General features: G+C 41.4%; 1 protein-coding gene across 2 annotated transcripts in view; it reads left to right on the top strand.

Moving 5' to 3' along the window:
• The window catches only part of MCTP2 (multiple C2 and transmembrane domain containing 2), a 161,918-nt gene that overhangs the window by 141,131 nt on the left and 2,645 nt on the right, over positions 1-18,142 (top strand). For both annotated transcript variants that reach the window (XM_044980842.1, XM_044980845.1), the window contains 3 exons: positions 11,020-11,129; positions 13,225-13,334; positions 17,299-17,396. In XM_044980842.1, coding sequence (XP_044836777.1) covers positions 11,020-11,129; positions 13,225-13,334; positions 17,299-17,396 — 318 coding nt within the window. The remainder of the gene's footprint in view (positions 1-11,019; positions 11,130-13,224; positions 13,335-17,298; positions 17,397-18,142) is intronic.

The raw sequence follows: 18,142 nt of genomic DNA, 5'->3' as shown, positions 1-18,142 counted from the left end.
AACTCCTAAAGTTGAAATCTGCTAGTAGGGTCATAGTATACAAGGTCACTGTTTCTGTTTCCTGTCATTAATATGTTGTATCAAAATACTCGCACACATAGCTCTTCTGGATTCTGTTGCATGTTAGACATAACAGACCGTGCTTCTGGGAACTGTAACACGACCCCTGAGAGATGAACTGTTTACAAATTATAAACACACAGACGCTTAGTTCAAAAACAGAAGAGCAGATTAACTCCCTTCCACCTAAACGATCAGTCTTGAAAATGACAAGTCTTAATTGCTGGCTCCTCCTTTCCCCACAAATGCCGACACAGAAGACTGTGAAAGATAAGAATGCCTCGTCCCTTTGGCACAATCTGCTCAGTGGATGAATGCCTTCTCGGATTCTTGCCATCTTGGATGCAGATTTCAGACTGTATCATGTCAACTCTGGGGTCTGTCAGGCTATAGCTGTCTGGAGTGGGGATTGTTTTAAAATTACATCACTGAGGCATCTTTCACCCCCCAATACGAAGATATAGAAAAGTTACATACAATTCATAAGGATTTTGTAATACTCTTTTGGAAGTGGCATGGACTCTTTCATGACCTCAGGTTGTCAGGATCTTAGTTTTTCTTTTTTCCTCGAAAAGAGACAAAACAAAGTTGCTGACAATACCGGGTTTGGAAATTGGTTTAGCAGAAACTTGGAGGAAAGATGATCAAGTGATTAGAGCACTAGCCTAGGGTCAGTTCCTTGCTCTGCCACAGACTTCCTGCATGGCAAGTCATTTAGCTTCTGTGTCTCCATTTCCCATCTATAAAATGGGGATAATAGCACTCCTTCATCTCACAGGTGTGTGGTGAGGTTAAATACATTAAAAATTGGCAGGTGCTCAGATACAGCAGGGGGCACATAAGTTACCATAGATAAATAAGGAAAACTGCTCACTACTGAATCGACTCCACTTCCTGCATCATCACCTGTTACTTTGGGGGTCTCTCATCCAAATAGTGAGTGAGATGCAATGGGATCAGATCAAATGAGCCTATGGCTGCAAGCAGAGTTATTTGCCAGCTTCCAAGAAATATGAAGTGTCTTATGCTTGGGAAAGAAATCCCCAAAGGAAAAAAGGCATTTTTTATGATATAAGAAAATTTCCGTTATACTTGTTGGTACCAAAAATACGCCAAGTTTTACAAGCATAGTTCAGAAAGGCTCCAGCCAAACAAATAAAAATCAGATTCATCCAGTAGCAAACAGCTGACATTTTCCATTTGTGTTAGATTTAGCATGTGGAAACCTTCCGTACGGATCTTATTTGTACGGGTGGATTATGATGAAAATTGCATTAATTTTCTCCACAGTAAAGGTCAGTAATTGAAACATGAACCAAGAGTCTATTGTGTAAGACGATATATCCCTATACTTAGGAAAGGTCACTCAAGACAATATCATCTCGTTGTTTTCATTCCTTAAGGTAAAAACAATTGCATTAGGGTTTTTTTTTCACCCCTTCAATTTAACAAACACATATAATATTTCCACATCTCCCATTAATATCACTGAAGACTAAAGATTATAAAGGCTTGAAAGTACAATAAGCTACAAAGAGTGTTCTTGTGCTAACAATGCTGTTTTAATGCTAGTTGTCTGATAGACAGGGATGTTTCACCAGACCATGTAATGAAAGAGCATGATAGCTTCTTTAGTAGCATGAATACTCCCTCCTAGATCATTGGTGTCTCTTGATTTCGGCCTTTTATGGCTCTTCTGTCACTACTTCTCAGTTAAGTTATTTATAGGAACACTGGTACCCTATGGATATAGACATAGGAGTAATATTTTCTAGGAACAAGATAAAAACTTAAGGGCCAGCTCCTCCAGTCTGGGTGAGCTATGCTCGGGGGAGGATTTTAAAGGGGGAGTATAAAGGAGCTCTAAATAAATGCTGTCCCAGTTTTGCAACCATTTGGGGACTAATCTGGTTTCAGGTAATACTTAGGGCAGCCTTATACATTTATAGCTACTCTAAGGGTATGTCTACACTACGAAACTAGGTCGATTTAATAGAAGTCGATTTTTAGAAATTGATTTGATACAGTTGATTGTGTGTGTCCCCACTAAGCGCATTAAGTCAGCGGCGTGCATCCACAGTACCAAGGCTAGCGTCGACTTTCGGAGTGTTGCACTGTGGGTAGCTATCTCACGGTTCCCGCAGTCTCCGCTGCCCATTGGAATTCTGGGTTGAGCTCCCAATGCCTGATGGGGCAAAAACATTGTCGCGGGTGGTTCTGGGTACATGTCGTTAGCCCCCTCCCCTCCCCCATGAAAGCAATGACAAAAAATCATTTCTCGTCTTTTTTCCTGAGTTACTCGTGCAGTCGACATACCACGGCAAGCATGGAGCCCGCTCAGCTCACTGTCACTGTATGTCTCCTGGGTGCTGCTGGCAGACACAGTACTGCAGTGCTACACAGCAGCATCCCCTTGCCTTGCCTTGCAGATCGTACAATACGACTGCTAGCCGTCGTCGTCATCCCATGGGTGCTCCTGGCCAACCTCGATTAGGTTGATCGGGGGCTCTTGGGCAGACATGGGTGCTGCTGGCCGGCCTCGGTGAGTTCGGTCGAGGGCGCCTGGACAAAAATGGGATTGACTCCAGGTCATTCTCTTCTTTAAGTTTCGTCTAATGGAGATTCAGTCCTGCCTGGAATATCATGCCAGCTGGAGGCTTCTGCCTCAGGCTGCTCTCCCAGTCGGCAGCACCGCGCGGTCGCACCTACCCCAGCCTACCCCTTGCTTCCATGGCTCATGAAGCCTGGACAGTACTAATGACCAGTTCAACTATAGGCTGAGCAAGTGCATAATGGTGGTAGAATGTGCCTTTGGACGTTTAAAAGCTAGCTGACGCAGTTTACTGACTCGGTTAGACCTCAGCGAAACCAATATTCCCATCATTATTACTGCTTGCTGTGTGCTCCACAATATCTGTGAGAGTAAGGGGGAGATGTTTATGGCGGGGTGGGAGGTTGAGGCAAATCGCCTGGCTGCTGATTACGTGCAGCCAGACACCAGGGCGGTTAGAAGAGCACAGCAGGGCGCACTGTACATCAGAGAAGCTTTGAAAACCAGTTTCATGACTGGCCAGGCTACAGTGTGAAAGTTCTATTTGTTTCTCCTTGATGAAAACTCGCCCCCTTAGTTCACTATACTTCCCTGTAAGCCAACCGCCCTCCCCTCCCTGCTTCGATCTCCACTTGCAGAGGCAATAAAGTCATTGTTGTGTCAAATTCATGCATTCTTTATTAATTCATCACACAAATGGGAGGATAACTGCCAAGGTAGCCCAGGAGGGGTGGGGGAGGAGGGAAGCACAGGGGTGGGGTAGTTGTAGGGGCACCCCCTAGAATGGCATGCAGCTCATCATAGAAGAGACATGTCTGGGGCTCTGACCTGGAGTGGCCGTTTGCCTCTCTGGTTCTTTGGTAGGCTTCATGCGGCACTGCTGCGGGTCCCTGTTATAACCTCTGTCCTTCATGCCCTTGGAGATTTTTTCAAATATTCCGGCATTTCATCTTTTGCAGCGGAGTTCGGATAGCACCGATTTGTCTCCCCATACAGCGATCAGATGCAGTACCTCCCGTTCGGTCCATGCTGGAGCTCTTTTGCGATTCTGGGACTCTGTGGTCACCTGTGCTGATGAGCCCTGCATGGTCACCTGTGCTGATCAGCTCGCTACGCTGGCCAAACAGGAAATGAAATTCAAAAGTTTGCGGGGCTTTTCCTGTCTACCTGGCCAGGTGCATCTGAGTTGAGAGTGCTGTCCAGAGCGGTTACAGTGAAGCACTCTGGGATAGCTCCCAGAGGCCAATACCATTGAATTGCGTCCACACTACCCCAAATTCGACCCAGCAGGGTTGATTTCAATGCTAATTCCCTCGTCAGGGAGTACAGAAATCGATTTTAAGAGCCCTTTAAGTGGACAAAAATGGCTTCGTCGTGTGGACGGGTGCAGAGTTAAATCAATCTAAGGCTTCTAAATTCAGCATAAACTCATAGTGTAAACCAGGGCTAAGTTACACCTGGCTACCTATGGACCCAAATGGCCATTTTGACAAACTGGGAGTGCGGGGATGTCTCTGGCCAGCCCCCTTCCTCCTGGGAACCTCTCTTACACCATAAAGTGGGGAGGTGGTCCTTATCATTATTTATACTATTATTATTATTTATAATGTGGTAACAATTAGAGGTCCCAGTCCCATTGCGCTAGGCACTGTACAAACACACAATTCAGAGACAGCCTGGCCCCCAAAGCGCTTATGGTCTCAGTGGAAAAGATAAGAGACAACAGGTGTATACAACAAACAGATAAGGGGTGGGGACTGCAAGGTCACAACAAGACAGTACTGATCAGCATGATGAGCAGTGGTTACAGCACACCAGCTTTGAAAATATGCCCCCTTTCAGGCCAATGGTGCTCTCATTTGCGTCACTCTGAAATAATGCCATTAACTCAAATGGGGTTGTTATGAATTTCCCATCATTGTAACTAAGAGCATAATTTGGACCTTATAAGTTACTTATAGGTATACTTTCCTCTATTGATCATTGACTAGTTCAGATACATTCAGATTTCCAGGCATTTTTTCAGCATGGTGTTAAAAAATAGAAATCCTGAAATGTACAACTGCCTATCATCTTTGGATTGTATGAAGTAGATATACAAATCTAGGCATGCGTTGTGTACGTTTACCCCTCCTCCTGTTAAGTACTGAGAATCCTCCAGCAACAGACAATAGATGTAATAAAGGGCAAGAGAGTGTCTCAGCGACACAGGTTGCTGGGATCATTTCAGTCCGTTCAAAGGGCAGCCATAACGGAGAAGCACAAATCAGAGTCCAGCTCAAGGTTGCTGTGCTGATTTTCAAAGCACTGCATGAAATTCATCCTAGCTACTAGAGAGACTCTCCCTCTCCATGACCACCACTTCCTACAACAGCCTCATTACACTGGAACAATGAAACTGTCAGTCACCGAGAGGGGGAGACTTGTAATCAGAGGAGACAAAACCTCTACAGGAACTGAACCAAGACTATGGAACTTGCTGCTATAATGACCAAGAACCTCATGTTCAGAGTAAAATGCAAAACCTACCTCTTTGCCTAAGCATTCTTCTAATTAAACGACATGAAATTACTCTAGGGACATGCTCATAAACTACATTGGTGATGTCAATATATCAACCTACATAGATTCACAATCAACCTATGTTAATACAAACAGCTTCCTTAAACAACTGAGAGTACCTTGAGCTGACAGAATATGGAAATTCACTCAGTCCCCTATACAGTCAATAACAGTTGGGGAGAATTCTCTGAAGTTTATAATCCATGAAATCCTTTTGATTTCAAAGGATACACATCTGTGAAGCGACTGGTCTTTGGGAATCTTTCTTTGGCAAAGATGGGTTTGAAACACCGTACTACTGCCTAATGCATGACAGTGACAAGGAAAATCAAGCACTGGTAAAGTCTGCATTTCTTTAAATAACCACAACATGTTTTTAAAACCCAAAAGAACAACAGAGCAAGAAGTCATGCATGCCTGAGTGTTTTGGATTTTTTTTAAAGTCAATCCTGTTTGTTGTTAATACACTGGAGAAATTGTACCTAGTACATTGGACAAATCCCATAAAAGCATTACCCATGTTATGCTTTCAAGGACAATGTCAGGTTGGGTTATCTTCTGCATAAAAGCTGATCATGATAGTTAGACCTGCCCACGGGCTAGTCAAACTTTCACAACAGATTTTTTTTCCTGAAAATGTCCAGGTTTTTCATTCATGATTTTTTTTGTGCCTGTCTCACCCCTTTATTGCTCTTTTTGTGATTTGCCCCTATTAATTTTTTCCCTTTGTATCCACTTCTCCTTCCCTCCCCTCCATCCCCCCAAACATCCCTTGGGTTAATATATGAGTTTCCTATGGCATGCCAAAAATCCTGTTGATGAATACCAGTTGTATGAAACTTACATGCAACATTTCTTTTTTGTGGGAGTGTTTTATGTAACTAAACCGAAATCCAAGTGGTATAAAGCCATTTAGGAATTGTTTGTGATTTCAAGCTTGAAGTCTCAGTTATGTGCATACAATACGTTACCATGTGAGTCAGAAGTGCACTTAGAGAACAGCATTAGAAACTGTCCTTGGATTTGTAATGTAACGCACACACTATATTGGATGTTTCCATGGGAAGAAATTTAAAGGACAGATAATAAGCTGCATGATTTTAACCGTGAGGGTGATTAAACATTGGCGCAAACTTTCAAGGGAAGTGGTGCATTCTCCATCTCTGGATGTCTTAAGTTAAGCCTGGATGTTTTTCTGGAAGACGCGCTTAGTCAAACACAAGCTACTGGACTCAATACAGGAATAACTGGATGAAATTTTATGGCCTGTGTTGTAGAGGAGGTCAGACTAGATGATCTAACAATCTCTCTTCTGTACTTAAAATCTATGCATCTATAGTTCCTAATGATTTCAACAGGGAAGTCTGGGTCTAGTAAACATATCTGACCAGTCATGGATTTCTGTTTATTGAGAGATTTCACACACCCCACCAATATCCTTCATATTTCACACAATTTCAAAATGAAGTCATTGTCATCAGTTTTGAAGCTGAAGTGAAATTTCTTTTATTACTGGCCCCAACTTACTGGGAAATTATTGAATTTCAGTGAGATGAAGTTGAGAGATTGTGCATAACTCTTTAAGTGAATTTGCATGGGCCAATTATTCACTGCCATAACTCTAATGAAGAGTAAAAGGTGGAAACACCTTTCCTTACAGGTGCAAAGGCTTTGTATCTTGCTTTCTAAGTTCAGGCTGATGTGCATTAGTTGGACACAAAAGACTTAATTTCTGAATTCGCTAAAAAAATTTTTTCCTGACATGGTTAATCTTTTGTAAGACCCCTTTGTGTTTTTGTTCATGCAATTAATATAGAAATGAAGGTTTTTCTTAAATCAGGATACGCATGGAAGATTTAAAGTAACATACTGATTATATAATTAATTCGCAGTTGTAAATTTATTTTGATGGTGTTAATTCTTTCCCAGAGGCTGAAGACTAGTTTGCTTCCACCTACAGTGCTGTAATCATCTGAGAAATAGGAAAGAAAAAGGTCTTGAAGAAACGGGGATTTCACTATTCATTTGAAAAAAATAAAAAAAAGATATGCTGGAAACAGGCAGGCTATTTTATTTTACATTTAAACTTAAACAAAGACCTTATGAGCTAAGGTTTTAAACCGCGGGTGTCCAGACTTTTTTCTTTTTTACTGAGCCAATTACATGTTGACTTGAGACACCTCAGGCCACAAAAAGTCATGGTACAGTAATATCAAAAGGAGTGTAATGTTGTGGAATCTTCAGCCTTGTGTACTTTGGAAAGAGTACGGAAGTTAAATCCTCCTTTGAATCCATTCCACATCGAACTCAAATGTAGCACATTTATTGATGCTCAGACAAAGCTTTTTACATGATGATTGCCTGTATTTATTTCTATATAAATTAGAGTCATTGCTCTTTGTTGACTATCTTCATGACTTTAGAAAGTTCTCTCTTGCATCATTTCTTGGGCCCAATATACTGTGGGTTGCAAACTTCAGTAGGCGCTGAGGCTGCTCAGAACCTCACAAGAGGTCTAAAGAACGGTAGAAGATCAGGCCTTTATTGTGCATAATTTATCTCCTTTTGTGTCACTTAATGAATTATGCTGTGTGAGTCTGGAGTTAGGGTCCTGATACTAATCCCCCCTCCCCCTCCCCCTCTCCCTCTCCCTCTCCAAGTACGTAACACAGAATGAGGCATAGAAAAAAATCCTGGAATTTTCAAATGATTCTTGCAAAAACATTACATTGTGTAAATACATCACAAGAACAGCCCAGATTACTTGCTAATCAGAATCTGATTTCAGTGACAGCACTTGTTAATTATTTCTGTAGACTGCACACACACACACACACTCTTCTGTCCTGTGTGTGTTTTATATAACAAATTGGAAATGCCACTATCTAGCAATGACTTTGTGTGTGTGTGCATTTGTGTGGTAGGTAAGGAAACACATATGATTGCTATTATATCCTTCAGAGTGGATCACTGTTTTATTTTTCCGAGGCAGCTTGGTAGCTGCAGCAGAAGTAATGTTGTATGTGTTAAACTGTGTTATCACCGCATTTCGTAGCTCAATCAGAGATGTGTAAATAAAGTCAGCATGATGCAGATAGTGCTGCCAGATTATCTTCTTACAACTCTGGGCAGCAAGAGTAGGCTTGCCCTGGAAGATCACTTTTGGAAATTTCTTGCCTTTCCTCCAACTACAAGTTGGACGGAACTAGATAGTTACCAGGTTGGCTCTCCGTGAATTTTTGCTCTGTGTTCCACTTGTATGTAAGGTGCATAACAGCAGCATACAAATAGTTTAAAATAACCATGACATCATTTAATTCTGACCCTAACAAGGTTATTACTGGACCCGTGTGAAAATGACTGGGTTTTTTTCTGTTTTGTCCTTAAAGGGTTATTTTGTTCTGGGTCATTTCACTTTCAAGAGATTTCACTTTTTATTTTAAAAAATTCTGTGAAAGCACTCTTTTTCATACTCAAATGTGATATTTAAAATTCCACTTTTTTCATTGCACAGTGACTTATATGTAAAAGGACTATCTGAATATTTAAATTTTGATCACATCATGAATTTTTGTTTAAAATTTACTTTGAGACAAAAAGGACGATATGTTATTTAAAATATATATTTGGGGGTCGAGGGGGAGGAAGACACATGTGGCTGTTGTCTCAGGGCTTGTTGACTTGGCATCACAACACCCTAGCAGGAGCTGAAAATAGGGAGTCTGCCTCACGTACACACAAACTCCTCTCCAAGTGAGCTAGTGCTGAAAGGGAAGTAGTGATGAACCTTCCACCATTCCAGCTGATGGCTGTAGACCTACCAATCCACTTTAAGCGGGGGTAAGGACATGGCAGAGGGTGGCAGGGTGATGTGCAGAGGCAGAAATACAGGGGTGTTCCATGTGTGAGTATGTGTGGGGCCCTCGATTACCCTCATCTGGCCCTAGTAAGTGGGGAAATAGGTGAGCATGCAAGGGGCTGTAGCACCACTCCTACAGGCTTCCCACAGTCTGGCCTTTAATTGATTAAAACACATTCCACCAAACTGGACAATCAAAATGCAATGTAAAAACCTCTCTATCCAGGGGTTTGAATTTTGTACAGAATGAATGTTTTGCACACTTCTAGCTAGAATGTTTGCAGCCATACCAACTTGCATGCAAAGAAATGTAATGTTAACACTGATCATTGTATCCTGATTTCCGTAGCTGATTTAAACCATGCTGATTTTAATGCATTCTTTGCTTTTTTTTATTGCTGCACATTGGTTTCCTGTAATCCTGTGGCCTAAAATAAACAGTAAGAAATGTGATGTTAGCTTCTGTAAAAGGAATTTATTATTTTTTCCTTTAACCTTTTCACCAAAAGAAAAGGAAGGTTTCTGCAGCAGAATACTTATTTCACCACCAGAAGCAAAAATCGAAACCCTGAAAAATTCTCAGTGAAAATGGCAAAGTTCATAGATTTGCAGAGGGTTGGAATCTTTAGGGTTTGTGATGGAGTTTAGTGATTTGAGTCAGAGTAATACTCTATGCTTTTGGCTTTGCATGGAAATACTTGTGAAGCAAAGACAGTGGTTATATGAGAGTACACCTCTACCCGGATATAACGCTGTCCTCGGGAGCCAAAAAAAATCTTACCGCATTATATCGAACTTGCTTTGATCCGTGGAGTGCGCAGCCCCCCCCTCCCCGGAGCACTGCTTAACCGCGTTATATCCGAATTCGTGTTTATATCGGATCGCGTTATATCGGGCTAGAGGTGTATATACAGGGTATGTATAGTAAGCGTTGCTGAAAACAGATTGGGCGAGAAAACTCAACTATGTCTTGAACAGACAGGTGTGGAGAGATGATATGGTGGGAAAAAGAGCATATTAGAGTGTTTGGTTGGACCAGCAATACCATGATCACAAAGAAATTTGGACATTACGTGATAAAAGGGGAAAGAATATCAGAGAGGAAAATCAAATTTCTAGGACCGCTCTTACCTTGTTCTAAAGTTCAGCAGAAATGATTATGTTAACATATGACACGCTCAAAGATGGACCTGATATTGTCTGATATTGTTTTGTAGCAAGACTGGGTTATTAACACTTACTGAGTGAGAATGGTGGAGGCATATTGGGTGCTGGGAGAGACCAACCCAAGAAATTGGAAAGAATTTAACTTTACATTTGGTCACTTGACACTTACTTGTGTATAGAGTAATGTAATGGTTGTCGATAAGGCTATGAAGCTTATGAATCCTGTCTTGAGCAGGGAATTAGATGAAGAACTGTTTCATGCAACAAATGTGGGACCTCCTTTGTGTGGTAGATTGTGTTTGCGTTAGAAAACCATCGCCCAATTTAGCAGAATTTGTGTATTACTTAGCAGTAATTGCTTCTGAGTGGGCATGATTCTGAAAGAGTCTGAGCACCTGCAGATCCTCAGCACCTCTCCTAATCAGTCTCTCAATGCAAAGTCTAGAGCAGGTCAACATCAAGCAAGAATTGCAGGTCTCGGATGAGATGCATTTACCTGTCAGGCCTCTGTGGGGTAGATGATCTAGATAATCACTGTAGAAAACTGGGGTATTGGAAAAGGACCTGTGCTCACCTGAAGTGGTGGGGTGGAGGGGTAGCGGGGGGAGATACACAAAGTAATGTAGTATATTATAAATATAGTATATATACTTTAAACTACTATGTGTACTCTCTCCTCCTTCCAAACTAGTGTGTGTATTCTCTCCTGCTCCCAACTGAATATACACACATGTGGATATGAAAATCTATTATATACCCATTTTGTCTATGAACACCTTAGGACATGCAAAATAAATAAAAGATTTGGTTTACTTTTCAGGAATCTGAGAAAAAGGGATTAATTGAAAGAATCCACATGGTCCAGGATATTGTTATAACGGTTCAAAACATCTTAGAAGAAATAGCATCGTTTGGAGAGAGAATTAAAAAGTAAGTGAATGTTTTGTTGCTAGGCTCTGAAATGTGTAGGACAGTGCAAAGCTATAAGTAAGGGAATAAATTCCTCCCTCAGAGAGTGCCTGGGAATTGTAGAGTAAGAGCCTCGCCAAGCCTGGCCATTTCTTCTCTCCAGAAGACAGCTCAAAGTAGAGAGGGCAAAAGTAGTCAGCAGCCCTGCCTGTCCCCAACTCTCACCGGTGTGCTGCCCTCAACCCCCTTTCTTATCTACCTCTATGGATGAGGGTAGGGAATGGGGAACTCTGACCTGTGGGTCAAGGGACTCTGCTGTTTGGAGGCAGGTGGTCACAGAGGTGCAGTTGAGTGTATTCCTCTGGCTCATCCTCTGTCTTTGAACTAGGTGGGGATTAATGCTTGAAGTTTCCTTCCCATCATTCCCCCCCAAGGCTGGACATATGGGTTATCTGTTGCTTGTCACCTCATCCTGTGCCTTGAAGTGCTTGTCTGTGTATCAGTTTAGGCTTCCTGCTGCCATGAGGGAACCTGAGAAGGTCCTTTATCATTTGTCACAACAGAAGGCATATGACTTATGCCTCACACCAGGAAGCATAGAGATGGGAGCCTGGGGTGTGTGTGTCTCTTAATAACCTCCCCCACCCCCCGCCACACACACACATTTGTATTTTGTAATTACACCCATAGTGGAGTGTAACTGACCCTCACGTTTTTTCTCTTTTAACACAAAGTGATTGTCTGTGACAGAGCTACACTTAAATAAGGAGTTGGGCCAGGGCTAAAAATATATCAAATCCATGTGTTGTGGTTCCACTCCATCCATCCCAGCTGTGGTGGAAATGGCCAAGAGATGTATTCCACTCTATGAACAGAGTACTGTTCTGTCCAGCTGCACGGCAGGAAGGCTCAGAGTGCTTAAACACTATTAATGCTGGTATTTATTTTGGTAACAATGATCTTAAAGAACCCATTGGTATTAATGTGGGTGCCCTTTGTAATTTCTAAGGAATTCCATTGTAATTCAAAAATGATGTACCATTAAAAAATTGCTACCAAAGTTTTTTTGGGGGGTTTTTGGGTTTTTTTTTAAGTGACAGACTGGTTTGTGCCAGTCACTCCCAATTATACAGTCCTAGGGATTTTTAAGAGCTTAACTGTATTGAGCTGTTTTGTGTTTTTGTTTTTAAATTAAGCTATGCAGTTGTGTAATAATTGTGGCAGCTCTTACACCCTATTTTTTCTTAATATTTTAATCCGTAAAAATTATTTCCCCCCCTCCTACAAATTTTGTATGTGAGATGAAGATCATCTTATTTTATAGCCTAATGTTGTTCTGGGTGTTCCACTTTGACTTCTCTTCACCTTAATCATGATGTGAGGATGCCAGCAGGTGATCCATGTAATGCAAAACACCCTGATCTGTAAATCCACTCATGCATTAACAAATGCCTTGTACTCCAGTTTGCCCAGTGCTTAGCTGCTGCTGCCAGAAAGTAGATGGAAATTAGAGAGGCAAAGTGCAAGGGCAACAGGATAACTCTCAAGAGGCAATAAATAGCAACTTTCAGTTATTTCACCTCTAGCTCTGCCATACAGGGCTAAGTCAGTAGTAACTGGGCTATATGGTGGCCTGAGTGAAATGAACTGTGCTTCTCAGACTTGTTCCTAATGTATTATTGTCCACCTCACCTGAGAGTATCATGACTGAAGATGTTGTTGTTGTTATTCTCAGAAGATATCAAAGACTAAATGAGTGTGGTGACTGAATCTCTCCTTTACCTTTGTTTGTGATTCTCTGGAACAAGTCTGAGGCACATTGGTGACATGAAAAGGCTTGGACTGCTGCTGACTTGTGACAGTTCCCTAAATAAAAATAGTAATAGACATGAAACAAGATATGTAGAATCCAGAGACTATTCCCTTTGTAGCATCCAGATGCACAAGTCTACGTATCCGTCTTCCAAAGGCTCTGTGCTTTACTTTACAGTTTATTTATATGCACTGAATATTGCAGAAGGAATCATTGAGTTCTTAATGGGCCGTAAGTTATAGACAGCATTTAAGATCAGTAACACTGAAGAGGTTTTCTTTTCTTTTCTTTTTTTTTCCCCAGCACATTCAATTGGACGGTGCCTTTCCTGTCGGTCCTGGCCTGCTTGGTACTGACAGCAGCGACAGTTATTTTGTATTTCATACCATTGAGGTACATTGTTTTAATCTGGGGTAAGTGCTTCATAATATTGCATTTGCATGGGAAGAATCCAATATTAATTTATATGTGGGAATAATAAATCTTTAAACTTGCTGTTACAGGCATCAAATATCTGGGGTAAGCCCTATGAGAGTAATAAACACTCCATAAACCTTGGTGGAAATGAACATTTGTACTAGAGATCAGACTTTCTGCTGGTAGACTAAGGATTTTTCTGAGCTTTTTCTTAAAATTTTCTCATGGTTACCATAAGGGGAGCTTTAGTGTAGACAAAATGCTGCCGGCATCTTTACTCTTGGGTTGTCTAGACTCTCACTGAGCAGAATAAGATGACAGTGGTTAAAAGACTAATACTCGAGCTCCCATTGGTGGATCTACACAGCTGGTTGGGAAACTAAGGAAAAGCGAGAGGCACATCCCAGACGCTTTGGAATTTATGAACTGACTAGAAGTGTCTGAAAGATTTAAACACTAAGGGCCAATCCTGCAAGATGCTGAACTCTGTGGGGGTTGCGGGTGCTCAGCAAATAGCTAGAGGCATTTAACACCTTTCTGGATTGGGAGATGGATGGGGAGGAATTGGTCAGGGTGGTATGAAGGTATATGACTAAATTTTACTAGGGTGAAAATAGAAATGGGAAAAAAATAGGTTTCAAAATTGTCTAACAGTGCCAAGACTGTGGTTTAGTCTGTCATGATAAGTGACAGAAGCCCTGTTGCTGGAGACATTTCAGTTTTGGCTAGACAAAGCACTAATGCATGTATTGTACTGTAGAGAGCAACCTTGCAATAGCAGAGTTGAGAGAGTGGACTGTATAACCCTATGGGTATTTTTCTGGCTCTGGTTTCTAAAATGATGTGGGTGAAATACTGTTTATTTCTATTACTTGATTGACTTGGTTCTTTCTCGCCAATTAAAGTAACAAAACATGCCCCTGTAAGTTGCATTCCAGAGGAGGGTGAGAGATAAATTTATGTCAAAGGTAGTGGGGGAAGGGTGGCGGGGAAATGTACAGGCAAATGGTTGACATGCCTATGGACACCGAGTTGTTATCCAGTTGTATGAAAATAATTTTGGTAAGTAACTGATAGAACTTCCTTAGTTTTCAAATCAGTGTTTGATTTTAAGATCATTTCCTTCCAAATTCTGCTAAGGAAACAAGCCTGTGAACAAGTGGCTCAGTAGCTGGTTGGTCTGTAGGAGGTGATAATGAGAACATACAACAGTAGATTCACATTTAGGAATGGGTGACCGGATTGGAGGAAATTAGGAACTGGCCTGCACTTTTGTACACATTTTGAACCACACCTGAAATTGTTGGTAGGTTCATAAAATTTGGAACCCAGCCCTTCTAAGTGGCTTCCTACCCTGGTTGAAATCCAGCTGAGTATCTCAGAAAGTTGGGCAATCTCTGCTTCCCTTCAGTTATGAGTTCCAAGGTCAGGCAAAAGTGGTGTGTGCGGGGAGTGTAGGTATTAGGGGCTGCTTTGAGTCTTGGGAATGGAGCACCCAGGCCAGTGCCTCACAGTATATGTGTAAGACCTAGGAAATCACTTGTCCTTTTCACACAACATATCATCAGCTGTCAGGAGCGGAGTGTGAGTTGGAAAGAGGGGGCTTAGTTTTGAGGGAGGAATGGGAAGGGAGGGGGGTTAATAAAGAGGTAAGGGAGAAGGATCTGACTAGGTTGGGAGAAAGAAGTATCCAAACCTTTCAAAGCCATTAAATATCCAAATATCAGCTGGATCTTCTGAACAAATCTTGTAGCTCTTTGCATCCTTTCAGAGAGGTTGGACCAAATCCAGTAAAGTCAGGGACATTTCTGAAGGTTTTTGTGTAATCACAATGCAGTGTTTAAAATAATAATCAATTGTGATCGTGTTTTGCTGCTCCCATGAAGGATGCCTGCCTTTTCTGGTGTATTTGAGCTGATGTTCAGGGTTTTGTGTAGTTTCTTGTTCTCACTGCCCATTATAGAGAATCCAGGCGTACATGCTTTACAGACCTGATTTTCAATAGGGCTCCAACTTCTACGTGCATTTTGGAACCAGGGAACAGAATTTTTGTATGCAAAACCCCATTGTGTGCAGATTTATGCTTGTACTAATGGAGCTCAGAGTCTGAAAATTAGAACCTTGATGTATGTCTGTAATAAGAGAAAGTTGGATTTTTTTCCCCTCAGAATGTTTTTGTCACCCTTCATCAGTTTCCGTGGTTATTTACAATGCTAAATCTGGGTAGGGGGTGAAAGAACAAAAACCGAGGGCAGGGTAGCCTCATTGAACAACTTTGCAATGTCAAACCATCATGTTACTGTATGCTTCTGGACAGTGGTCAGTCCTGATTAGTTTTACAGTGATGAAGCATCCGCTAATGTCACTCTAACATTAGGGGATGGAGATGAGGAGAACGAGTGGATTATACTATCAACAGCTGGAGCTGGGAGAAAACCGTAAAATAAATGATTGAATTCAAAAAAAGAGCGAACAAAAAGAAAAGAGAGAGGAGATTCCTGGAACTAAAAGTTCAGTAACAATATGTTTCTGCCTCAATGTGGAAGACATCCAGAGTACACCAAAGCTATACATCCAGTCAACATCATCTAGACTGACAGGGCCTTCAAATATGATACATGTTAAACAACTACCCTGTGGCAAGGCCTCAAAAGACCTTATGGTATTTTCTGTTTTTAAAAATCAGGTACACAGAAAATTGTGTTGGCATTTTGCTACAAGAATATAGCTTAAAAGCTGCATTCATATATGAAGCAGGTACATCTGAGAGAGAGACCAAGGGAGGGAGAGAGTGGAAGTCACTGGATGTGAAACCACATGCAGAAAAACTGCTGTGAAATTTTACCTTGGGTTGTGATTTTTACATTTTTGAAACAAAAAGTTTTGATTTTCTGATTAGAAACAACTTTTTGTTTTGAAATTTAAGGTAATTCAAGGAAAAATAAATATGTAAATAAAAAGGGTCAAAATTGAAGCAAAGCATTTTGGAATTCTCAAAATGAAACGCTTTGATCCACCCAAATTAAATTTATTTCAGATTTTTGGTTCGCAGGCATTTTTGAGAGTTTTAACTTTTCGGCCTGATTCAGGCCAGGAAGTTTTTTTTGATATCTGAAATTTTTTATGAGATAAAAAACTGTGATCTGCCTAGCGCTCCTGGTGAGCCCTGATTCCATTGCTGGGACCAGCTACAGCTAAGCACAGTTTGGCTAGCTCTGCGGAGCAAACTAGGAGTGACATTGCAGAGGTTAATAAATCAAGTTATCCACTTTAGTCAGACCAAAAAAATAAAATCCTAATAAGTTTTCACAGTTTCCCACAGCATCAAAGTATAATCAATGTGTCAAATCTGGCTCTGCAGTGAGGCTAAAATCTATGAAACATGCGGTAGGGGGGGCGGGTGGCAGGCAGATTTCCTCAGTCGCTTTCTTTTTCAAACTAAACAGGAGAAAAAAAAACCTTCCTCTGTCCCATTCCTCTCTTCACCCTCCAACCTCCTATAGTTTCCCTCAAGCTTCAGGAGAGGACCACATTTGGTCTAATGGAGGCCTGTGCCCAGCTGGGATGCTATATTTCAAAGCAGAATGGGCTGTTAATCCATGTATTTCCCACCACTACCACCTCCCCCCCCAAAAAAAAAGAAAAGAAAAAAAGAAAAAGCTGATGGGTTCCAGTTTCTGCTTTTTCAGCCACTGCCTCTCTGCTGGTGTGGTAATGGGATTTTCACCACCCAAGTAAAGCAGAGTCTTTATATAATAATTCCCTTTCCTTCCTTCCTTCCAAGAGGCATTTGTGAATGATTCCACATGACAGCAACATGTGCATGACTTGAAGTCTAGTCATTGTTTTCACACTAATTTCTACTTGTGAATTTCCGTCCCCCCCGCCCCCTCCCCCCGCTTGCCTGAGCAATTATAAATAAATAAAGTGGGTTTGTATTGTTTTGTTTTTGTTTTTCAGGCATAAATAAATTTACTAAGAAGCTTAGAAATCCCTATGCCATCGACAGTAATGAGTTACTAGATTTCCTCTCCAGGGTACCATCTGATGTTCAAAAGGTAAGTAATGAATGGCCGCCACCAACAGGGGCATCAAACAGCACTAAGAGCTGCCAGCGCTATGCTTGGGGAATACAATGCCGAAGCATTTTGAATAACAGAGATAAGGCATCAGGAAAATCCATAAAAGGGGCAATGAATGTGAGGGAGAGGGGAGCTGAAAACCTTTGTCAGAAGCATAAGATGACTGAAGAAAAATTTATCCTGAAGAGAGCTACTTAAAAATGATCTGGAACTTGCACAGCATGGGTACTGAACTATTGATCTGTTCACCTTTTTGCTCTGATACTTGTATGGAGGGTTAGGGGAGAGGAGGGAGGATACAATCTCTCTGAGTGACAGAGAGAACCATCCAAAGGGTTTTACTGCATTCCCCATCTCCTCATACAGGAGTGGGGGGATTATTCCATGATTTTGTGCTTGCTGTGATCTGCTTTGGGCCAGCTGCCATCCTAATTTCTATTTCCCCACCCACCTTGAACACAGGGTTTCCTTGGACAATGCTATGCTCACCTTTTATGACGCAAAAACTTGAGATCTGTATAAAGTAACCTGTGATCAAGAAAATTGATCTTCTGCCAGCATGGAATTATAACTTTCAGTCCAGCCAGGATCACCCTCCCCCCACTTCATTCATGTCTATTTTTTAAAAGCACTGTATTCAATAATCTTGTCCAGCTGGCTGCAAATTATCTGAACAGTGGGTCTTTTAGAATGTCGAGATCTATTTATTTCTCTCGGTGGAA

The sequence above is a fragment of the Mauremys mutica genome, chromosome 11 (assembly GCF_020497125.1).
Source record: "Mauremys mutica isolate MM-2020 ecotype Southern chromosome 11, ASM2049712v1, whole genome shotgun sequence".
NCBI lineage: Eukaryota > Metazoa > Chordata > Testudines > Geoemydidae > Mauremys > Mauremys mutica.
The sequence above is the reverse complement of the archived record's forward strand: the minus strand, read 5'-3'. Positions and strand labels throughout refer to the sequence as shown.